Raw genomic sequence first — 26,178 nt, 5'->3', positions numbered from 1 at the left:
TGACTATTCTTATCCCATACTCCAAACATTTTACACATCGGCTTTTTATACCTACTTTTCAAAGGCTGAAAGTTCATCAAATTAACAGGCAAGCAAAAAACTGCCTTTAAGGGAGTCATTGAGTAGGTAAGGCTTCTGGGGTACCAGTAAATATTCTAATGCTTTGATTTGGGTATTACTTATATGTGTATGTCTCTTTGTGAAAATTTATCAAGCAATATACTATTTGTCTTCCTTTCCATATATACATTTTAATAAAAATTTACTTTTATAAAACATTCTTACAATCAAAACAATCTACTCAATTTCAAATGCTAAAAGAGGACCAGAAAAATGACCATGAAAAATGAATCTGACCCTACAACAGCAATGTGAAAAAGAAAAACATGAGTATCTCCCTAGAATAGATAACCAGATTTTACTGTGAGGGCCAACAGCCCATTTACACTCATTTCTCTCATGCTTACTTCTACATGAGACGGATCATGTGATACAATTCTTGTAACACACAGAGGAATATGAGACCAAATGGCTTAAAGAAATGAAAATAGGTAATAGAAACTCTGCAATCAAAAGACAGAGAAGATGACATTTCACTGGCTAAAGAAGAACCTTTACCCAATCTAGCTACAGATCACTAAACTGTGAACACTGTGATAGGCAGAATTCAAAAATGTTCTGCCCCAAACTCTGGAACCTGTGACTAAAAATGAGATCTCACTCCTGTGACGTCATATTCTACGGCACATTTAACCAGAAGGCAGGGAAATTATTAAGGTGGACCTGATCTAGGTACACGAATCGAGAGTTTCTCCAGCTAAAAATGTAAGTCAAAAGTACTCAAAGCACACAAAGGACCTGATACACCATTGCTGGTTTGAAGATGGAGTGGGGCACATGAAAAGAAATGCAAGTTGGCCTCTAGAAGCAGGGTGTGGCCCCAGCTGACCGCCAGCAAGAAAAGAGGAGCCTCAGTCCTACAGCCACAGGAACTGAACATGACCAGTAATGTGAGTGAGTTTGGAAGTGTATTTTTCCCTAGAACCTCTAGACATCTTATGGCCCAAACACTGGCCAATATTACCACATATTTTCTTCCTATCTTTCACAGCAAGCTCTGGAAATTCGATAGGCACAAGCAGCAATTGTGATAAAGAAAAAAGAATTACACAACATATTCATTCACTCAAACATGAAGTGGGTTCCCCTTAGGTACCAGGGACCATGCTGGGTGCAGGGAATGTAGCAATGAATAAAGTAATCCTGTCTTTTGAAGTTCACAGACTTGGTGAAGACTGAAACTCAGCAAATGAATTGAAATTTGCCTGGCCCTAGGTGGAGTCGGGGAAGGGGGCTAGGAGACAGCATCACAGTTAAAGGGACCTGCCAACAAAAGCGCAAAACCTGGTCTGGTGCATTGGTTCACGCCTGTAATTGCAGCACTCTGGGAGGCCGAGAGGGGCGGCTTGCTTGAGTCCAGGAGTTTGAGACGAGCCTTGGTAACATGGCAAAACCAAAACCGAAACTAGCCAGGTATGGCAGCACACACCTGTGACCCCAGCTACTTGGAAGGGTGAGATGGGAGGACTGTTTGAACCTGGGAGGTAGATGCTGCAGTGAGCTGTGATGACACCACTGCACCCCAGCCTAGGCAACAGAGGCAGCGACAGTCTTGTGGGGAGGCGGGGGAGTGAAGGGGGCGGGGGACAACACATTAGGTGAGGAGAAGGAAGCAAAAGAGTGGAACTACCATATGCCACATGAAACCAGGAAGAGATTATACTGCAAAGGAAAACAAAGCTCAGATTATAAAGATCCCTGAATGCCACTGAATTTTTTTTTTTTTAAAGGAAAGTGTAGACAACAATCTGACAAACTGGAATTCTCGTACATTGTTGGTGGAAATGGAACATGGTTCAGCCACTGTGGAATAGAGTTTGGTGATTCCTTGAAAAGTGAAACACAGGATTGCCATATGACCCAGTAATGCAACTCCTAGTCATATACCAAAAAGAAGTGAAAACAGGTGCTCAAACACACACATGTTCACAGCAACACTATTCACAATAACCAAAAGGTGGAAACAACACAGATATCCATCAACAGAAAAATGGATAAACAAACTGTTGCACATACACACAATGGAGTATTATTCAGTCATAAAAAGAAATGATGTACTGACACATACACAACCCAGATGAACCTCAAACATCATGCCAGGCAAAAGCAGCCAGACACAAAGTCTTATTCCTGCATATAAAATTTTCAGAATACATAAATCCACAGAAGCAAAACATGGGTGGATGGTCATTAGGGGCTGCTTAATGTGCATGGGACTTCCTTTGGTGGGGGATGAAACTGTTCTGGAACTACAGGTGGTGATCACACAGCACTCAATGTGTTCAACGCCACTCAACTCACTTTAAAATAGTTCATTTGATGCTATGTGGCACCTAAGGAAAAAAAAAATACTTTAAAAAGAAAGAAGTTAATAAAAATGATCTGTAGAGGGAGAGGGCAAACAGGTTGGGGGAACAAGGGTATAAGCAGAGCTTCCGTGTATACACTCTGCTACAGTTTGACCTCTGAATCCTGTAAACATGTTTACAATGGAAAGAAAGAAAGAAAGAAAAGAAAGAAAAAGAAAGAGAGAAAGAGAGAAAAAAAGAGAAAACAGAGAGAGAGAAACAGAGAGAGAGAGAGGAGAAAGGGAGAGAGGAGAGAGTGAGAGAGCAAGAGAGGGAGGGAGGGAGGAAAGGGAGGAGGATGAAGAAGAGGAGGAGGAAGAGAAACCAACCCATATTTATTGTATTAAATACCAGGTTTAAAAAATAACTTGTCAAAACATGAAGAATGTTTCTTTGGGAAGTAACTTCAGATACTATATGTAAAATGTCTAACTGTTGGGGAAAAAAGCACAACTTGTCATTCATGTCAATGATTTTTACAGCAATTCAGTATCAACCAAGTAAGTGCATTGAGTTCCTACAACAGGAAGCCAGGTTCTGACATATTCTCACACAATTCACATTCCTAGGCTGAGTCTCTAGAGCCAGAGGTAGTACAACAGGCCAAAGTTCACGGCTCACAAAGCTGGCCACCTGGGACTCTGTCATTAGTACTGTACTTTAAGAAACGTTATGTGCGCTGAAGAAATCAACTCAAATTAAGTGACCCACCAGAATCAAAGAGGATTTTCCAACTTGTCTTCACTTTGATTTTGACGTTTCTAAGAAATCTGTCAAAAAAATTCTATAGTATCATCTCGCTTGTGAATTTTTTAAAGGATTTTTAGTTTCAAAAAGGTTTTATTTCACATATGATGAATACACGCAGTAGTTTTCATTGAGAGCCTTCAGTTGATAAGCACTGAAATATCTTAAAATTTTACGACTGCAAGACATCCACAAATCCTATGTTATATTAGCAGAAGTTAAATTTCAGAAGAAAAATACAGAAACTTCAAGAGCTTCGTGATTGTGTCTGGAGTATACAGGCAACATTCAATTTTTGTCAAGCACAAGGTTTAAATTAAGACTGCTGAGTCCTAGCTGGGGTTTCTTTTTTTTTTTAACCCATATTTTTCCTCACAGTACCAACATACTAATTTCTCCAATTCCTGAGACATACCAAAATTGTTAAACATTGTTTTGTTATCACTGCATTATGAAGTTGGGTCTCACTCTAGATCCAGCAAGATATGACTGGTCTCATGGTATTTTCTTTTTTAACAAAGATAAGTAGTTGAACAAATGCCCTGTGTCAAGTAGGACTTATTCTGGGATGGCCATGATTAATATTAAAACAGGTCAGCTGCTTAAAACATACAAGATCTTTGGCTAAAATCTAGAAAGACCATGAGCTAGCATCACAGATGGATTTAGTCTGATTTCTGATTATGTGTAAAGAACAAAAGTTAGTTAAAAATGCTTCACCTTTAGGGTTTTCATATACCAACCAAGGTGTGAGCAGGAGGAAATCAATATTAAGGCTAATTTTTTAACAAGGAACTCTGACACCGAAATACACAATTCTGACTGCTAAAGAGCAGCATGTTACTATAGTAACAGGAGTTCTTAGTCTATATAATATAACAATATATACTTTTATTTTACTTGTAGCCATCTCCAAAGTATGTATAATACAAGAACTTATAAAAGATAGGGGGAAAAAATAAAAAAAAAAAAAAAAAAGCTGTAACTGCAAAGGATGGCAAAGATATCTGGAAAATAGAATCAGGTCTCCAGAAGGCTCACCTCCTTCAGCGCATGTGTGCAGCGGGAAGCACGGGCAGGGGAGAAGGAGAGGGGAGTGTATGTATGAAACAGTCATCCGGAGCTTCCAAAACCCACACATCAGGAGAATGGGAAAGGAGGAGTAAATCAGGGAGAACATTTTCAAGAAGGTAGAAGAATTGTGATTCTGTCTCACCATATCCCTCCACCACATCCAGGCAATTCTATTAGGCAAGGTGAAATTCATTTTTTCGCATTCTCAGAAAGCCCTGGTCCATGGTCAAGCTGCCATCTCTTTCAAAGCTCAAATTTTCAGAAAAGCAAATGCAAAAAAAAAAAAAAAAAAAAAAATTAAGAAACGGTTAGATTTAGGCAAATGGAAGAGGAAACCAGATTTGTAATATAAAGTAGAAACAGTATAACTAAAGTGAAATCCTTAAACAGAACATTTCAAATGTATTTCAAAATGCTACATTTTTATTTCTTTCATGATGGAATGGCAAAAAAGGTACTTGAGTTGGCAATAAACAGACCAGAGACACACAGGCCATCACGAGACACCCTGGGAGAGGAGAGCAGACCCTCCTTCATCACTGCAGCATACAATGGCAGAAACTTACAAGGGACAAAAACAGATTATCAAAGAGTACATATATGTATCAGTAAGTAATGAAAGCCTGCCAGGCCAAGAAGCCAGAGCATGTACTCTTCAGGAGATAATAAACTTCTAAAAGGTAAGCCAGCTTGGTTAGGCCACACCAGCCATGGGTGTAGATGGGAACACACTGATCAGGAATTAATACCTTGAGTGCCACCAGTCTAAGCCCCCAGATGCCCTTACAGGCACTCAACCCATCACAAGACCCTCCGCAAGCATTTCTAGGTGCAACAATCCTTACTCCTCCAAGCGAGACAGCTTGGCAGACCTGTGTCAAATGAGAGCCATCCCTCCCCTGTGGAAAAGGCTGGGGGCTTCCCACAGCGAAACTGCTTGTACTCTGAAGCCGAACGTTAAAATAGCCCAGGGAGACAGTTCTTCCAGTTTCTAGGCACCACACTTTTCTATTTTCCACACATACATACACCATGCCCTGCATATCATTCATTCTCCGTGAGGCCCCACTGCCGGAGTTTTCATGCAAATTTTAATTTAACAATGCAGTTTTTTGTCCTTCCCATCCCCACCTACTCTCCCTCATGAATGTCCTTCCTTAGGCCACTCCCAGATAGGCCCACACTGCTGACTGCTTCTGTGGCATTTCAGCCCCACATTTATTCCTGTCTGCCAGGTACCATCTGTATCCAAATCTCAGTTCTATCCCAGCTGAAATCCCAATCACAAAAGGGATCATCCTGTCTAGTGACTTGAATACATTTGATTGTCAATATTAAATTCACTCTGGAGCATCACCAAGAAAATATTCCTTCTCTATTGAGTTTTTCTACTACTAAACCACCAATGATGGTACCTAATGCAATGGCAAGGGCTATGCTAGGTCAATATATTCATCAACAGGCCAAGAAACCTCAAAAAGTAAAAGAAATATGTAACATTTGTTGGGGATAGGTTCAGGAGGGATGTGGGAGAGAAGATAAACTATGGAACTGGAAGAAAAGGACAACCAAGGCAAGATAAAAAGGTCACAGAACAAGTAATAAGTAATGCCTTCTGTGTATTTTAGTTGAGAAAGGAGAAACACATTAGGGGTTCATTTGATCTGATAAATTAATGAGTACAATAGCTATGATTTATTAAGCAAGACACTGTGCTAAATACTTTACATACATTATCTCCTCTAATCCTTACAAAAACCTTGTGAGAGAGAGATTAACTCTGCTTTACAAATGAGCACCTGGAGCACAGACAAGCGACTCAACTTGCCCAAGGTCACAGTCTCGGAAATGGCAGAGCCAGGATTTGAATCCAGCTCTGGCACTCATGACATTATGTTGTAATGCCAATGCACTACAGCAGATGGCTTTAAAGCATATTTTCTGTGTGTGCATGTTTGTAACAAGGTATACCCATATGTGCTAATATGAAATGATCTCTAAGACACAATATAGGTGAAAAATGTGCTGGGACTAGCCTCCAAGCTAACAGTATGCTAACCATTTGTATAATGTCAAAGGGTTGCAAGGAAAGACATAAAAAGTTGTACATGCATAAAATATCATTGAACAAATACTCATGGAACTGGAAACAGTGATTAGCCTCAAGCGGGGGAACTAGGGGGCTGAGGATCAGAAAAGTAGAGACTTTTGCTACAACATTTTGATATGGTATGAATTTAACCTACTCATTTTTTCATAAGAAATAAGCACTGCATAATAAAATATAACCACAAAAACTAAAAAAAAAAAAAACTGGAATGACAGGTTACCTTAGCCTCCTAGTTTACCAAAGCCAAATAAAGAGGCTTGTGAACAACAAAATACTTATTTTAATCAAGCATCCTTCTGAGATGTTTTCACCTGTTAAGAGAGCCTGTCAACAATGCTCATATCCTAAACATGAACCCAAGGCGCTTCCATGCACAACAAGGAAAAACCAGCTCCTGTGAACGTGGGAGAAGAGTGTGCAAGTAGAAAATCTTAATACAGGTAGGGAAGGAAAAAAGGCCACTTCAAGGCAGTCAATGAATGGGGAGAGGAATGAGCAGAAGAAAATCCCCTCCTGGCAGGCCCCCAGGGAATAGCACACAGCTACAGAACAAAGTCAGGCTACAGAAATGAGGACGGAAGATGAAGGGGCAGAACCATCTAAAGGAAACAGGGAAAGGAAAAGGAATTCTTGCTCCCCAATTAGTCCGGAAAGCAGAAAGATAAAAACGAAAATCAAAACACAAGGCAGCCAGTTTCATTTGTTGTAATTGTGTAACATACTCAGTAATCAATACATGTTCCTTTGCTTGCCTTAAAAACTTTGCTTTTAAAATTACTATAATCTTATATTTAAAATAGGATTAGAAATTGCTAGTCATGCTTATTAAGCAATCTCCTCATAGCCTTTTTTTTTTTTTTTTTTTTTTTTTGAGACAGAGTCTCACTCTGTTGCCCAGGTTGGAATGCAGTTGTGCGGTCACGGCTCACGGCAGACTTGACCTCCTGGGCTCAAGTGATTCTCCCACCTCAGCCCTCCAAGTAGCTGGGACAACAGGTGCACACCACCACACTCAGCTAAGTTTTTGTACGTTGTGTAGAGACAGGGTCTTGCCATGTTGCCCAGGCTGGTCTCAAACTCCTGGCCTCAAGTGATCTGCCCACCTCAGCCTCCCAAAATGCTAGGATTATAGGCATGAGCCACCATACCCAGACCCCCTTTTTAAAAGGTTTAAATAGTATTTGCCCAAAAAAAGCAATTCTGACTAGTTTAAGCAAAAAAGGGGGATACACTGGAAAACAAACACTGTAGACTTCAGGAGAAACTGAACATCCAAAACTCAGGATGGGCAAGAACCAGTTCCAGGCTGCAGTGATTTGTAGAGCTCCATAAAAAAGGGCCAAGAGATGACAGGGCAGAAAAATGGCCAGTGAGGCCCCTGCTATGTACATGTACCAGGGCATTCTCAGAAAGTGACACATTTCTGTGATCCAGACGCTACCCAACTGTTGCCTACTATACTACAGCATACATACGTAATGCTCTAATTTACATTTATATTATATTGAATATACAGATCAGGCATCACTTAATGATGGGGATATGTTCTGAGAAATGCACTGTTAGGCAATTCTGTCATTGTGTGAACATCACAGACATCACTTACACAAACCTAGATGTTATGGCCTCCTACACACCTAGGTTACATGGTACAGCCTATTGCTCCCAGGTTATAAACCTGTGCAGCATGTTACTGTACTGAACACAACAGGCAACTATAACACAAGTATTTATGTATCTAAACAAATCTGAACTGAGACAAGGTACCAAAAACATACAGAATTATAATCTTTCAGGAACATTATATATGCAGTCTGTCAGTGACCAAAATGTCATTACGTAGTATACGACTGTACTGAAAGTTTTAAATACAAAATGTATGTATATTTAAATTTAAATTTACTCCTAATTTTCATTTACAACTTCATGTTTCAAATTTTTTATGCATTCTACCTACCATTAACTTGAATGTATGAATTGATTCTATATCAGAGTTGTGGGGAGAATTTGACACTGGAATCATAAAGATTAAACAGCACTAACCAGAAATCGATGCAACAAATGTGTTTATCAATCCATCTTTCAAAGGAGTTTTTTATTCTTATAATGAGCCTATAACTTAAAATATGGCATGCCTTTTTCCAACAGATGAACAAAATAAGGCCCAAAACAATAATTTCAGTTCCCTTAAATAGGAAACAAACAAAATCCCAGGTCCTCATTAATGCACTCTCAGTCTGAACCACTAAACAGCTTTAGTACCATATTCCTCCTAAAATCCAGTAATAATACATTATGGTAAATAATTCTAATTGCTTTCATAATTTTTAAAAAGTTATAAATGCTTAATGTTTGAAAACTGAGAACATCCAGGAAAAAAGAGAAATCCCCATAACAGAGATAAGCACATTAAGTAGGCTGGTCTATTTCTTAATCATACTCATCGCATCATATTATAAAACAGTAATTTCTTATCTGTATTATAATATGCCACTTCCACACTCTTTTCTACTTGCATGTGCATGCGTGACCCTATGTCAGAGAAAGCTGGTACTTGGAAACTCCCAGGAAGGGCTTGTCATGTACAGAGGGTGGCATAGGAGAGGACTAGGAACAAGGGCTCCAGAGACACGGGTGCATTCAAAGACCAGTTCCACCACTTATGAAGTTAGTGATCTGAACTTCTATGGACCTCAATTTCCTCATCTATAAAATCGGGTTGTAAGGATGTATGGTACTGCAAACTTGAAGGCCGTAGCACAATGACTGATGCCAAGAAAAGCACTCCATAAAAACAAGCTAGTACAATCTACAAAGAGCTCTGTAACCTCATGTTTCACCTAATCTATTCTGAAATCCTTCCATGTCAATTAGAGCTACTTCCACAACATCCTTTGTAATACCAACATGGTAGTCTTCTCATGTACCACAACAACCACTGTGAAAGCCACCAGAAGCATTCGGGTCCTCACCATTTGTCAAGGTCACCTGCTGTTGACTAATACAGATAGGGATGCAGGACTCCAGCCAACCCAGCTTGCTCCCTAAAGTAAGGAAAAAGTCAGAGTGGGTTAGGACTCACTGGCTGATGTGGGACAATTCACAGGTCAAATAAGGTTTAGCTTTTAAAAAAAAGTTTTTGTTGCCAATAGGATCTATGATGAAATGCATGTTTTTCACCTAAGAAAGAGCAACTTCTGAAGTAAAGCAATTGCGGGTTTAAAATAAAACCTCTTAAGGCATCTCTACAGCTAATAAAATGCTAGATTATAATATTTTAATTGCATGAAGTATTCATCTATATAAAAGCATGACACAACTTATATTTCACGCTTTTGATTCCACAGAAAACAGCAAAGTTAGAGATGCTGATGGCCTCTGTCTTTCCAACTATAACACTCCATGATACAGATTTAAGTAATTTTCAAAATTCAGGAATTGATGAGCACCAACCAATCATATCAAGTTGCCACAAAAATGCAAATAGCTACAATCTCATCTGTCATTAACTCTCATCCACTGAGCTGCTCTATCTCAACCACTTGCCTCTTTGTGTATGCTTTATCTCAGCTCTCAACAGTGCTTTATCCTGCACATTTGAGTTAGCTCTTTGCTGGCCAAGATCCAAGTCCGCATTTCCTACAGCTATGACAATAAGACCCTAATTCAGAATGTAAAGGTCACGTGGCATGTCTTGGCTCAATATGAAGGTCTTGATGTTTGGTCCTTTGGCAAGAATCCTGTTCTGATCTAGGTGTTGGGTTCCTCATTCCTGTTGATCAGTGGCTTTCCACCTGAATCCTTCACTTCATGTTTCCACATGCCAATCTGAGTCCCCAGATTCCAACACGGCTTGCCTATATGTATCCCTGCTAGGGTCCTACTTAAACTGATCTACCAGATGCTGAATCCCCTGTATGGCTTATCATCCGCACATCTGCGCTGTATTTTTTGATGTGTCTATGACCTAATAAACTATAAGCTCTCTGAAGGAAGGAACTGTTATTGATCACTATACTGCTAACACAGCACTTTATTCACTGAAGCACTGGATGAATTAACTCCTGCTCGCATACATTTTTAAATTTTATTTTGACAAAAACTTGCATATATTTATTGTGTACATGTTTCAACACATATATATTGTGAAACAGCTAAATAGAGCTAATTATATGTATTACTTCACATACTTTTTGTGGTAGGAATACTTAAAATTTACTTTTAGCAACTCAAGAATAAAACACGTTATCATTCATTATAGTCACCATGTTGTACAACAGATCTCTTGAATTTATTCCTCCTAAATGAAATTTTGCATCCTTTGACCAACATCTCCCAAACCCCTCCCCACTTACACTCTCGCTAATCCGCTCACACACTGCAGTATGAGTACCTGTAATGGAGACTGCTGACACTTCTCAAACTGCAAAGCAATTACATATAAATTTAAGGGGCACACTGCAACACCACTTCCTATCATTTAGCACTTAACCATCTGTACCTCACTCCTGGTTTCAATTTCTTTTTGAAGTGCATCTTTTAGTAGTTCCAACTACTAATCATCAACTTTGTTTTTTATCTACAATCTTTATTTCACTTACTTTTGAGACGGAGTCTTGCTCTGTAGCCAGGCTGGAGCGCAATGGCGCAACCTCAGCTCACTGCAATCTCCACCTACGGGGTTCAAAGGATTGTCCTGCTTCAGCCTCCCAAGTAGCTGGGACTACAGGTGCACGCCACCATGCTCAGCTAATGTTTGTATTTTTAGTAGAGATGGGGTTTCACCACATTGACCAGGATGGTCTCGATCTCTTGACCTCATGATCTGCCCACCTTGGCCTCCCAAAGTGCTGAGATTACAGGCATGAGCCACCACGCCCGGCCCATTTCACTTACTCTTGACTATCATAATACTTTTTATGGACATGGAGTTCTAGGTTGGTGGTGGATTTCCACCTCCAGCCTTTGATGATATTATTCAATCATCTTCTGCTATGAACAAAATGCCTGCCAGTCTAGACATCAGCTTTCCTCAGGTTGCTTTCCTCTTCTTTTCTGAGGCTTCATCTAAAATATGTCTAGGTATGAATTTATTTTTATTTATCCTGTGTGGGGTTCACTATGGTTCTTGAAACTAAGAACTCAGGCAGAACTTGTACTGATTATGAAAAATTCTCAGCCATTCTATCTTCTAATAGCGTCTCTCTTCTATTTCCTCTTTCTAGAAGTTCACAGAAGGTCATATGGGACTTTCTCATCCTGAAGTTCATGAATCGTAACCACTCATTTTCCATTTATTTATCCCTTATTACTGTATTCCAAGCAATTTCCTCAGATCTCCTTTAAAATTCTATTGATTTTTCAATACAGTTTTTATCTTCAATTATATCTACCTGGCTGTTTAACCTGTCCATTGAGGTTACTTTTTTTTTTAAACTTAATGACCATTATTTTCATTTCTAGAAGTCCTATTGGGTTCTTTTCCAACTCCATGTTATTTTTCTAATCTGTGATGTTCTTTCATTATGATCTTACCCCTTTCACCTCTCATAATTTTAAGCAAGTAATCTCTTTCATATGTCCTATCATCTCAACCTCCTGGAATACTATTCATCTGCTGACTCTCCTTCATGGTGATTCATTTCCTTGTGTGGCTGGGCAATTTTTGTATTGCAAGCTCATCTTTAGCATGACTTGTTTCTTCTGCAAGAGTCTCAGATTTTTAGTTTGCTCTGCATGTCAGTTTCACACTTACTTTTGAGGGCTCTATTCATTTCCATAGTTCTAGACCAGATTTTGTGCTAACTTGTCTCAGCTTGAAGGTTAGTTGCACTGTAAGAAACATTAAATTTGAATCCACCCCAATTATTAGGTGCAGTCTTGGAGCTGAGATGTCCCTTTTTTATTCCTAATTATCACAACCCCAGGAGTACAGCAAGTTTCCTATACTTTCCCAAACCAGTAGGCAAAGTTTTTCTAAGTCTCTTTTCACAGATGGAAAAGCCCTTCAAGGTTTGATGCTAGACAACCTTCACTCCACCTTCCAAGTTTAAGCAGACCCAAGGCCATGTCTCCTGCTCCTTCAGGAGACCCTCAAGACTAAGCCACTGCGGCCTGTATTTAGATCAGAAACCACCACAGGCCTTGAGCTCCTGCTTGACGCCCGAGCTCTGAATTTTCTATTCGTAGCTGCCACCTATGGATTTCCTGGTCTTTCAAACTTCAGAAACACTTGTTTGCTCTTCTTATATTTTGTCCACAGTTTCTGTGTATTTATAGCAGGGTGGTGAAGGGAGTCCTCCACATTCAGCTTTAGGGACAATGTTGTTAGAAGTCTCCAGTAGTTACAACATATGAAACAGAAATGATCACTTCAGAGAACTGTGATAATTACTTACCATTCTGCCAAATGACAACTTTCTTCCCAGCCTCAATAATAGATTTCAAATTTGGAAAAAATATTCCCAAGGCATTTTAAGATCATTTTTGTCACTATGCATTTCAAATGCCTCCATAGTTCTCTTTCCTTGAGAATTTCAATAGAACAACATACTGGTTGACTCCATTTTCTCCCTACCCATCCATTCCATAATGAACTTCAATGTACTTTATACTCCTAGAACTCCAGTGAGATTAAGCTCAAAAACATCACCATTACCCACATAATCAACAAATCCAAAAAACTCATTTATTTACCTCTCTGAGCAAGACTGACCATTCCAATTTTTCCATTCCAATACTACTGCAGTTCAAATATTATTTCTATATTATCACAACCATTCCCTAACTCATCTCCATCACTCTACTCTCTCCCCAGCCCCATTGCCCTGCTATTTATCCAGGTTATATCCCAGCCAGGTTAATATTACTATAATACCTCTCCAGTCATGTCAACTGTCCATACTCCCCACTCTACTACTGTAACTCATCACTCCCTAATACTACAGGAAGAGAAAAGATGAATAAGGCAGGATTCCTCTACACAAAAGAATAAAGAACAACAACTAACACTTATTGGATACACCTTACCTACAATCATATCAATCAGCCCTAGCAACAACTACAGGAAGCAGGTAGAATCATTACACAATTCTTCAGGGATAAGAAAAGTAGAGATTAAAGAAGATTAAGTAGCCAACCCAAGGATGCAAAGCTAGCAAGTGGTTAAGTTCATTTTATTTTATGCCAAGCCCATCCTCTTAAACAGAATGCTATATGGTCTCCACAAACATTTATACCAAAAGCCCAGACCCTCCTCTGGTTGCAAAACTCATGTATCCAAACAACTTAACAGCTCTGTCTGGATGCCTCAAAGGTACCTTACATTAATAAATTCAAAACCAAAATAATGACCATGTTGCCCAAACAGAGGTGGTCCAAACTCAGTGAACGGTTATACTAGCCAACTAGTCATGCAAGCCAGAAACCTGGACATCACCTTTCATATTTTCTCATTCATCTTCCATATCCAACCTATGACCAAATCCCACGTACTTTTTGCCTCTTAAATCTCTCTCTAGTGCATCTACCTCTCTCCATCTCCAGCACCACCACCTAGCCCAAGCTGCTACTTTCTCTCACCTCAATTGTTGTTACAGCCCAACCCATCTACAGTCAGCCATTCATTCTGGTTTCTTCCAACCCATTCTCAATTTTGCAACAACAATAATGCTTCCCCCCACCCCCACTCAAGATGAGTTTAAAATACAAATCTGATCATTTCACAGATTTTGGACTCAGTACCAAAGCTTTAAGTCAATCTTTATTTGAGGGTCTGAAGCAATAGGAATGCAAAGAGTGGTGACAGCTGGGTTTCAGCCACAAAGAGAAAGCAATTTCCAGTGAATCCAGAAGAATGCCAGCACAGACACAGAAGCAAACTGAGAGATAACGGCCAAGAGGACAGCACCCAGGAGCTTTTGAGCATGTAGCTCTAGTTATTCCCTAGGTAGAAGTGAATACTAAACTTTCCAAATGTAAAGAAATTCTCCTAGTTATACTGTGATACCCCAGGACTCCTCCAATAAAATCCTTTTTTACTTAAGTAGTTCAGACTGTTTCTAGCTTGCAACCAGGAGTTTTAGCTAAGATAACCATTTTAGAAGAGCCAAAACAACAGGCTTAGAAAAAGGGAATATGCCTACAAGGCAAAAATAAAACAAATTCTACATAAAGTAAAAATACCTTTGGCCGGCAAATACATAAATATGCTTAATGTTTGTAAACTCATGTATCTCTTCCTTTTAAAGGTGTTACATAAAATGTTTTAGGGTAACAGCCATGTTTTCTTTTATGTTCTGCAAATCATTACAGCTTACTGTAAGAGTTGAATAAATGCTGAATAAAAAAATCAGAAGTAAAAGCACGACTATACAATAATATAAATCAACGTTGCATCTCTGGAAACTTCCTCCCTTTGGGAACAGTTTATACATCCACTCATGTTAAAAAAAAAAAAATCTTTTTCTAGTGACACTCTGCCACTATTCTATTACTTGGTTTTGATTTCACATAGCTGGGTACTACAAATTCGCCTTGCTCTTAGCCAGAAATTGTACATATTACCTAAGTATACTAAAAAGTGGTGTATCATGGGAAAAAAAAAAAACTTGGCTGGGGAAACCATGGATTATATCCTATATAAACACTTTTTCTGTTGCCATCCGGTGGTTCGTGTACAAAAATCAACACTGACATCCATTGTACAAAAGGGGTTGGTCATACCATATCAAAATCTCTTTCCTTCTTTTTGCATTGCACCTAACGCCTAGAGAGAAGGTAAAATTGACCTTCACTTTGAAAACAGGCTCACAAACACACAAAATAAATTAAGGATCACACCACAGAGAGAGACCCACAAACGCTACCCCCTGTGGAGATGAGTGCCCTTAGTTAAGTATGATAGGTTGTACACTTGTGATACAAAATCCCTCCTTACTCCGAATCTGAAATATATTCTAACTAGCCTGCTTGGGTTGCTAAAATTCCTGCTACCAACTATTCTTAATAAAAGCAACTACCAGAGCTCCCCAAGTATCCATATTCTTCCCCAAATCACCAGTCATTACGTGGTTATTTCCCTACATTTTTTTTCTTATTGGAAAAACCATTCATCATCGTAAAATTAAGCTTACATACTTGAGAGCCTCCAACCCTCTCAAGGTAAAGAATTAGGTCTAGAATACAGTGGAGAGTTCTAGAATGGAGAAAAGGCAACCAAACATTGCACAAAGGCTAATTCTACGTAACAATATGGGCCCCAGGGTCTAGCCCATTCTATGAACCCACGACTCTAAAGCTAGCCTTATCCGTTAAAAAAAACATATATATTTGAAAATAAACCAAAGCCAAAAACACTGCAGAAACTATAGTCTTAGCCCATGTTCATCAAGCTAATCTCCAAAAGTCAAAAATAGATTTACTTGACTGACATATCTGTTTTCAAGAAATTGGACTATTTAATTGATAGCTGTTATCTTCACTAGACATTGTCTGTATATCAATAGACTGCCAGTTAAGCCTGTTAAAGTGAAAAATTATTGTGTTAATTTTAAAGACCCTTTGTTTTACTAAAAGCCCCTAATGAAGACAATTAAACCAACATAACATTAGGTTAAGTACAGAAACAGACAACATCTACTAATCTCTTTAATTACTGATGGTCATTGTACAGTAAACATAAACATTCTCATCCATCACTATTTTCTCTTATCTTTTTAAATTTCCCACTGCATTAATTACCTCCAGATTTCTATTAGTCTTGGCCCTTCTTTTAGCCATGTAGATAAATAAGCATCTCACATTTTAAGAAAATTTATTTCTCCAAATTTCAGGCTTATACTGATAAATTATGGCACTAATTTGTTTTACAGAACCTGAAATTTTGACAATGAACCATTTTTAGGCTACAGTAAATATATCATGTGTTAGACGGCAGCACCTAAGAAGAAATATTACATTGCATCTTCGTTGTCTTCAACATTGTAAATACTCTGAGAAAAGTAAAATGAAAAAAAATTAGGTTCCAAGCTAAGACACATGGAGTTACAGAATCCCCAGAGAGGAGACGCATGCAGAGTCTAGTAAAGGGCAGAAGGGATGACAACATACAGAAGATCAGAGAAACAGAGCAGAACAATTTTGAACATCTAGTCTAACCCCTCCTTTTATAGGTGAGAAAAGAGACTCAGAGAGACTAATAGAGTTGCTCATATTGCAAGGTAGTTACAGAATGAAGTATAAACCAGGCCTACTGACACTTAGCCCAATGTCTTTTCCATTTACCATATCCATGTTTCTAGGAAAGCTTTATAAAAAATGCTTTCATTCCCACAGTACCCACAGGAGATTGGGACCAGGCTGGTGGAATGAGTTTCTGGCTTTTGAGCTTTCTGTCAGGAGGCCAACCACCTAAATACTAGAATTGTACATACATCAACAAGGGTTTCCTAAAGCAATGCTCCCATAATAATCATGTTTGTATTTGGATTAGTGGCAACACTGTTTATAGAATGAAACTCTAGGAGTAATAACCTCTCCAGAACAGATCTCAGGTATAGGATCATTAACTGGCAGGTAGGTATCCAACTGTGACAGACTTTTGCATTTCAGGGATTCACTGAAAAACTTGTAACTTATTTCTATGTGCTACCATAGGATGGCAGGAGGTGCCATATTTGCTGTCCCAACTGACAAAATATGTCCTCCCTCAGGATTATGGATATGAACGTTTATGCCCTTTTTTTAAAACAGAAGTGTACATACTTAGGGGGAAATGTAAGATAATGCCTTACAGAAATGAAGTCAAAATAACATTTTAGAAACTATGCAAACTAAAATGCTCGGTTACTTTACATTAAATGGTTACCGGGAGTATGTAATCAAATTGGTTACCAGGAGTATTCAATCAAATACCAAAACATCAACAGCTTTCTTTTGTAAATAACCCTTTTCTTTAAACACCTTTCAATGTGATTTTCATTGCCCACTTTGAGCTTAATTCAACTTTCATGCATTTGGACCTGAAGGTCTACTCGCATAACTACCGCTTTACTTCTTAGAGAAATTTAAGCCATGACCTAATCAGAATCCTCACTTTGTGTCCATTCCATTCTCTAGTTTCAGTCAGCTGACATTCTGATCTCTGGGGCACCATAAGGCCGGCAGGCAGAAGGATACTACATGCCAGACACCTCTGCCAGCAAAGACACCAAATCCTATGTATCCCAATACAAGCAACACAGGGGCTCTGAGGATGGAAATAACATAAAGGCAACTGGTATGGAGAATTACACTACACAGTCTTCCTTGATATCACTTAATTACCCACTTAACTTGCAGCCTTCCACGTTGTTTTACCTCAATATTTGAGGGCCCAGGAAACTTCGGGTTAGGTATAAACCCCAGTATAGAGCCTAAATTTAACTATTTACATAAAATGTGTGCTAAGGCAAACTAATAAAAGATCAGTACCTTTCAAACTCCACCTCCTTATTTAAAGGACTCAAACTCATACACTTGAGTGCAGATAAAAGAATTTTCCAAATGTTCCTCAAAGAAATGGTTGGTACACTCCCAGTAGTCCATTCTGGGGTGGTCTAATCTCTGCCAACAGACCACCATAACCCATGAAGCTGGAATTCATGTTATGTTGTGAAAGAAAAATGGGGGGTAGGGGAATACATCAAAATGTGACGGTCACTTTCTTAGAGGAGACGGATAGGTAGAAGGGGTTACATACATTCGGAAGGGGTTACATACATTCCTCATCTCTATTGTCCAAATTAAGTAACTTTTATTTTGCAATCATAATTGTAAATTAGGTGAATCTAAAACTTGAGGTCAGATTACTTAATACTGTATTTAGAAAATGTCAACCACCGTCTTTCCCTTTGGTACAGATCTGATTGCTGCCAGTTTTTCCCTCTCCTTATAAAGGCAGAGGCTACGTGGGAAACACTCCAGCCCACGGGTTATGAACTCAAGTTATGTTCAGACTCCGGATCAGACTTTTCATTCTGGCACCACCACTCCTAGTCCTGGGACCTCAGGCAAGTTAGTTAACATCTGAGTGCCTCAGTTTTCTCATAGGTAAGATGAGAACAAAAATGCTATCTACCTCTCAGGAGCTGCTGTGAAGAATCAATGAGCACTTAGTGCTTGGCACGCAAAGGTTCAATACAGGACAGCTACAGGTGGCTACGCAGACTGCATAGAGGGTAGGAACTGCTTATTGTTGGATTTAGAAGACAGTAACCAACCGAGAGACCAGTTGTCTGTTAAATACCCAGTGGCCTAATAAAATTTAAGTATCTGAGCACTCACCAAGCTAACACTCTTTATTAAAACGATACTCAAGTAAGGGAGTCTAGAACTCAAGTTCCAGCTGAAACTCAAATTACAAAGTTGTAAAGGGAGGGTTAGGAGGAGGGGAAGCAAAGTACTTCTGGATTAATGGAAAGCAGCATGGGCCCAAAAGGAAGTGAGATTTGTAGTGAACTCAACACTCCAGCAAACAAGTGTCAGAAAAGCCTAGGCAGTAGACTTGTCCAAGGCTGGGAATTGGCCTGAGAAAAGTGACCCAGACCACAGAAAATCAGGCTAAGGGTGGCAGAGAAATTGAGTGAGATTATGGGACTAACCAACATAAGGATTTAAAAAAAAAAAAAGTAACACAAACATACAAGAATCACTTGTGGAGTTTTTAAATGCATGCTTCTGAGAACCAGCAGGTCTGAGGTGGAGCCCAGATGACTATATTTTAAATTTTCACCAGTGATTCCAATGTACACCTCAGGCAGCACAAAGCAGGGGCTCAACAGTTTCAGCAGGAATAAACAATACGTAAGTGAAAAGTTGGTGCACTCTGTTGAGTTTGAGATCATGAACCTGGAACAAGTATAAGTGAACACAGGCCCAAGGTCCATAAAAGTCACTGGAATTTTTGGGGGAGGACAATAAGCCCAGGAAGGCATGAAAGAGAAATCAAGTAATGTGGTCTCACGTAAAAGCATCAGAGCAGTGGTTCTCAAATTTGGCTAAACATGAGAATCACCTAGAGGGAGGAGGTTGTTTCTCAGCATCCTGATGCGCAGATCAAACCTCAAGTTCATTACAACCAATTCTAGGAGTGCCATCCAGGCATCAGTATGGTTTAAAGCTCCAGGTGATTCCAATGTGCAACCAAGCTGGAGAAACACTGGGCTAGAGGGTTTCCAGGAAGTCGGCAGGTGTCTGGAATGGGGGAAAACACGAGGTAGTAAGTGAGTAGTTCTCGAACTCCAGTGTGTATTAGAATCACATGGAAAGCAAATGTGGCTCATGGAAGAGTAGGTTCTCTACAGTTTCATCAAATTCCCCAGGTGATTCTAACACATACCAAAGCTTGAGAACCACAGGTCTAAGTGGAGATAATTTCAAATGAGAAACTGAGGACTATGAACAGCCCCATGGCAGAAGTTGACAAGAACAGTCCTATCCTCTCTAGGCCTGAGGAATGCAAGCTGAATCTAGGAGTTCTACTGAACACTGCCAGAATTAGTAAGCCTGTAAAGGGTTCAGCAGTAAAGCTAAACGCACCACGGACTTCGCACATATGATTGCTTATACGTCTTTAGCCTCAGAAGTCATCCTTCCAAACCACTTACAGCTGGCTCCTTGGTAGATGGCATAAAGAAAAGCATGTGTTGCCACCTGCCTTCCAGAATTAAAGATGTCACTTTTTAGGAATCCGGGGAAGTCACAAGCAATTAAACACACACCAATAAGCAGAGCATACAACTCAGAAATTCTCATCACCACATAGAAAGAAGAAACTCCAAGGCATATTAAAGTTACATTTGGAAGACTTGAACCTGGCGGTTCACATCATGATCAGTTACATAGAGGGTCTGTAACTTAGGTTATACAAATGTAACTTTTACTGATCAATGTTGCACATGTTTTTTCTCAAGATACATGACCTAGCCTACCTACAATGAGGTGCAGAGAAATTAGGCATGGCTTCACCTAGCTACAATGTAATCATATGGTACTTAGGAGGCGTTCAACGTAGTGGTAACTATTCCATTTAGAATGTTACATCTTATCCGATAAGATTCAAGAGAATGCATTCCTGTGCGTATGACCAACTCATCATCCCATCAGATATCTCTTATAATAGCACCAGAATTTTCATTTTCAAGATACATGAGCTTTTGTCAAATGGTGACATCTCCTCTGTAATATGAATTTTCAATATGATAAAAAAAATGATGGATATATTACACATTTCACAGAGCACAGAGAACAGAAACCCATCAATGAATTCAAAATTTGCAACAACCTATTTGAAATTTTACACTAAAAGATCTGTACACTTTCATAAACCATATAAATGTAAAACAGGTACCAATGTTTTTACTGCCAAAAAGGAATAAAATATTCCTCCCTAACAAAGTTTGGTTGTTGCCTTAATATATTTTTTAAACGTATTTTCATTAACATTTCAGTTGTAAAACTGCAATGCTTTATATAGCCTTCAAACTGCAACTGATGAAAACTTGAAATCAATGTAATGTACTTCAAAACAAAGCCACTGGCAGATTTTTCCCCCACCATTTCAGTCTGGGCATGAATCTTCAAATGTATGAACGTATGGGTCTTACTGCAAAATGCAAGTCACTGTTTAAAAAAAGAAAACTTAATAAACACCATTTTTATTTTAAAGGTCGTGCTAAGTGATTTAGATTTCTACACGTGAACCTGGTTTCTCTGACAATCTACAGATCCCACTGTACAAAATGACTTAATAAATGCTTTTCTTCCAGAGTAAGTCATTAAGCAAAAAGCACAAATAAGTGAAATGAAAATGTTCCAAGTAATGGAGGAGTTAAATTAACCAGAAATACGGCAATTTGTTTTCATGTAGTAAAACATAAGAGGGAGCATTTATGAAAGCTGGAGGGGGGTGGAGGGGCACAATTTAGATAACGTTACATAAGCATTAACAAAAAAAAAAAGTATGAGTTAGTTGTTAAACTATTGGATAGTTTTGAGCTCAGACCTTTAAAATGTTATTACACTTAAGTCATGTTACTACACATAAATCATCTTCACAGGACACAGAATACAGCTAATTTAAGTTTAATGCTCTCATCTTCCTCAATCTCAGAATACCAAGTTCCTTACCATGATAGTTGTATTCCAAGATACAGCTAACGAACAAAGTTAATTTTCCTAAAACTACCATTAGCAAAACCGGTTCACTAATGTGTTTTAAAGACTTTACCAAAGGACGTATTAAAATAGTTATTTCTGGGTTGAGGGGGGTGATTTGGTTTTAAGACCAGCATACTTCAAAAGAAAAGGATGCTAGCTGGCAGGGGTATGTTACCGGTTTGGGGGTGGGGGGGGCCTGTGGAGGGAAGCCCAGATTTGGGAGGGAAAGCTCGTTTCACAAGAGATCCCATCTCTCTTTTCAAAAGGTCATTTCGATTCAGCAGATCCTCTTTCTCTATTTCAGAGCTCACCACTGTATTCTAAACAGAAGCCAACAGAGGGAGAAAAACAAAGCCAAGTGCAAAAGCTGTGGGCACTGAAAGTTTTGCTCCACCGGCCGCGCAGCACCCATTTAGGGTCGGGCATCGGGACGTGGGGGAGTCAGGAGCCGGCAGGGACTGGGGAGAGGACGGGGCCCTGGGGAGGGGCTGGAAAACGCTTTTCGCGGGGACTGGCACTTGATATTTGCAGTCTTGTGGATGTCACTCACCGGGAAACAGACCCTGCGGTGCAAACACTCAGGTACAGACCGGCCCCTTTTTCATCCGAGCAATAGGAAGCGGACTCGGGCATCTTTTTAGGGAGCTAAGGAATGGGTCTCAACTTAAAAATTTTTGTTCGTGCTACCATGATGTAAAAAAATGAAATAAAATGCAAAGCAGCAGACGGGGTGCAGGCTCTAAGGGGCTCAGATTCCCTCTCCTCCGAGCCCGGCGTAGAGAAGCCCCTGGGCTCCCTGCAGCCCCAGCGACGCGCATCCGACCCGGGCCGGGCGGTATGGGGACCCCGGACACTCTCGCTACTCAAGTTCGCGCCTCTGCGCCCCGAGGCGGCGCCCCCGGCCCGCGACCCTGCACGCACCTACCTTGCGCCAGCGCCCGGAGCAAGTGCAGCTGCAGCGCCAGCAGCGCCCACCAGCCGCGGCGGCCCGGCCCCAACTTTGCCGCCCGCCGCCCGCCGCGCCGCCCCGTGCCCGCCGTGTCCCCACTGGGGGTCTCGGGCGCCGCGCGGGGTCCCGAGGGCTCGGGGCCGAGGCGCGGCGCCGGCGAGGGGCGGGCGCCGGCGGGCGGGGATCCCCGCGGCCGCCCGGGGCCCGCGCGCTCAGGGGGCTCCGCGCCGCCGCCACCGGCCGCCAAGGGCCGGGCGCCCTGGGCCATGCCGAGCAGCCGCCACCCCGAGCGCCGCGCCGGACGGACGGGCGGGCAGGACGGGCTGGACGGCTCCGAGCGGGCGCGGCCACTCCGCGGGCGGCGCGGCGCACCCCGGCCCGAGGTGAGCGGCCGCCCGGCGCTGAGGGGCGGCGTCCCGGGTCCCCGCGTGAGGGGCGCGGCGCGGGCCGGCGGCGAGCCGGGAGAGAAGAAGTTGTCAGCGGGGGAAATTCGCGTCCGGCGCTCACGCAGTCCCGAGCCCACCGCGGCCGGGATGCCGGTCCCCGCCGCGGTCGCTCCGAGGGGTCCGCCGGGCGCTGAGGAGCCGCCGCCACCGCCGCCCCCACCCGGCGCTGAGGAGAAAGTGCGCCCGCCCGCGCGTCGCGCTTGCCCTCAGCCGCCGCGGCCGCCGCTCCTCATTCACAGCCCGGCAGCACGCGCAGCCAGCGCCCGCCGCCCGCCGCCCGCCGCCCGCCGTTGATTGGCCGAGGGAGGCGGCGCCCGCTCCCGGGGCCCGCCCCCCAGGCCTTCGCTTGTTTTCAAAGTCGCGGCGCCCGCCCGCCTGCAATTTCTTGCCTGCTCCGGCGCCCGGCTCGGGCGGCTTCCCGCGCCGGCTGCGCCCCCTAGGCACCCGTAGCGGGGACTGCAGGCGGCGCCGTCTCGGCACGCGCTCCCCGGGCGGGCTCGCGGGCCGGGCGTGCGCGGGCGGGCGGGGGTGGTGCCTCCTCGCCAGATCGTGCGGGAGCCCCGGGCAAAGGGCAGAGGGGGCGCGCTCCGGGAGGCGCCCGGCTCCCACCTGCGAGCTCAGTGTTGGGGGTGACGCGCCAAGTTACCGTAATTGCAAACACGCGCAATCGGGTTTTTAATTTCCAGCAACCAAAGGCATCACTGGGTGCAAACTCGCCGCCTGTTCACAGGAGTGGACATGGCGTTGTAGAAGCGTCCAACCAAGGTCACTTTTGGCCGGGGCTGGAGGAGGTCGGGGGAGGGAGGGACACATTGCTTGTTTCCCACCGTGGAGTGGGCGAGTCTCGGGGCAGGGTCGACCGGTGGGAGGGTCTCCCGGTGCGGGACCCGGGAGCCTCTGGGGCTGGGGGTGGGGACGGGCGCCGACGCTCAGCATGTGGTAAGCATTAGCAGTTTATGGGGTGAACTAAGCACACTGGAGGCTGGAAGGCCAGCATTTTTGTGGGAGGAGAGCTGGAGGTGACACGCACTCAGCTGCCGCTGGACTTGGCCCAGGAGGAGCCTGGGGGCGTGTGATGATTGCATGAGATCACGTAAGAGATGAAGGCAGAGGGGCTGGGTTGGGTGTGCGCCCAGCACGGGGCTGATTCCCCAGGAAGCACCTGATGCAGACTTGATACCGTTAGTAGGTTTATTGTCCCAGCCAAGAAAGACCAGGGGCGAGTGGAGAGCAGGCCACAGGGCCGGGGTCTGGGATAGGAGCCAGCTCCTGCTCGCAGAGCGCCTATGGTTTGGCGGCTCAGTATTAGCCTCCGTACACGTCCGCTAAGACTTAACAATAACCACGTGAAAGAAACATAGGGAACCGGAGGTGGTTTCAGAAAGAGGCCTGCCCTCTGCCCCCTTTCCACACCATGCTAGGAAGGGCAAAAAAGTAAAATGAGCCACGGGTGCCCTGTTCTGAGGACATGGTGAGGGCTCATAGGTGGGACAAGCTAGAAGAGGACAGCGCCCTGAGGGCATGGAGATGAGACTGGAGGCCGAGAGGCATGTCTGATTTTATCTTCTGTTGCAAGCAAGGCCGGTTTCTTCAAACTTGCAAGATTATAATGAGAGCCTGCGGGGCAGGGAGAAGGAATACCTCCTATGCAGTAAGCACTCACTGTGGGCCAGCCCCGGGCGGCAGCAGCAGCAGCTTCACCACCCACTGTGTGAGAGGTGCTGGCCCAGGTACAGATGGGGAAAACTGAGGCATAAAGAAATGAAGTGGGGGGGGGCGCGGTAGCTCACACCTGTGATCCCAGCACTTTGGGAGGCTGAGGCGGGCGGATCACTTGAGGTCAGGAGTTCAAGACCAGCCTGGCCAACATGGTGAAACCTCGTCTCTAGTTTAAAAAAAAAGAAGAAGAAAAGAAGATGATGATTAGCCGGGCGAAGTGGTGTGCACCTGTAGTCCCAGCTACTCGGGAGGCTGAGGCAGGAGAATTGCTTGAACCTGGGAGATGGAGGTTACAGTGAGCCAAGATCTTGCCACTGCACTCCAGCCTGGCGACTGAGCAAAAATAAATAGATAAAGGAAGTGAAGTGTTTTGCCCAAGGTCGGGAGCTCACCTCCCTTCCTCTTCACCCCCAACCACCTCTGTTTTGCTGGGAGATAGAGGGATGGTGATCTAAGAGTAAAGTCGATGGGACTCTGAGGTCTCATTCAGCTCCACCCTTTGTCGTTGTGAAATCTGGGCAAATCGCTGACTCCAAGTTCCTGTAAAAAGTTAGGAATGATTCCCATCTCCCAGCGTAGTAGACAGTGAAATAATTCACTCACATTTAACCTTTTCCTCTCCAATATCGATCTATGTCCACTACTTTCACGTAGAAACCTGTGCCCGTATACCGCTCCAGTCCACATAGGCACAGACATAACTCAAGCAACTTATTGACTTTAGGACACGTCAAAAATACCCAGAGCCTCTTTTGCCATGACTTATTTTGCAGGTAACAGAAAGCTTTGTGGAAACTTGCTTGGAAATTGGAAAGCCAAGTTAGTATGTACCAGATTATAAGATATCAGTGACCAGGCCGAGCGCAGTGGCTCACGCCTGTAACCCCAGCACTTTGGGAGGCCAAGGTGGGTGGATCACTTGAGGTCAGGAGTAGGAGACCAGCCTGGCCAACATGGTGAAACCCCATCTATAGTTTAAAAATATATATGTATATACAAGGCCGGGCGTGGTGGCTCACGCCTGTAATCCCAGCACTTTGGGAGGCCGAGGCGGGCGGATCACGAGGTCAGGAGATCGAGACCATCCTGGCTAACACAGTGAAACCCCATCTCTACTAAAAATACAAAAAAATTAGCCAGGCGTGGTGGCAGGCGCCTGTAGTCCCAGCTACCCAGGAGGCTGAGGCAGGAGAATGGTGTGAACCCGGATGCGAAGCTTGAAGTGAGCAGAGATCTCGCCACCGCACTCCAGCCTGGGCAGCAGAGCTAGACTCTGTCTCAAAAACAAACAAACAAAAAATATATATATGTGTGTGTGTGTGTGTGTGTGTATATATATATATATATATATATACACACACACACAAAAATTAGCCAGGAGTGGTAACGGGCGCCTGTAATCCCAGCTACTAAGGAGGCTGAGGCAGGAGAATCGCTTGAACCCAGGAGATAGAGGTTGCAGTGAGC

General features: G+C 42.7%; 1 protein-coding gene across 1 annotated transcript in view; it reads right to left on the bottom strand.

The window, feature by feature from the left end:
* The window catches only part of SDK1 (sidekick cell adhesion molecule 1), a 978,941-nt gene extending 955,994 nt beyond the window's left edge, over positions 1-22,947 (bottom strand). Inside the window, exon 1 of the mRNA XM_050785652.1 lies at positions 22,523-22,947. Within this exon, the coding sequence (XP_050641609.1) occupies positions 22,523-22,814 (292 nt within the window). The 5' untranslated portion in view covers positions 22,815-22,947. The remainder of the gene's footprint in view (positions 1-22,522) is intronic.
* Positions 22,948-26,178: the final 3,231 nt, after the last annotated feature.

The sequence above is a fragment of the Macaca thibetana genome, chromosome 3 (genome assembly GCF_024542745.1).
Source record: "Macaca thibetana thibetana isolate TM-01 chromosome 3, ASM2454274v1, whole genome shotgun sequence".
NCBI lineage: Eukaryota > Metazoa > Chordata > Mammalia > Primates > Cercopithecidae > Macaca > Macaca thibetana.
This window is presented reverse-complemented; position numbering and strand designations above follow the sequence as displayed.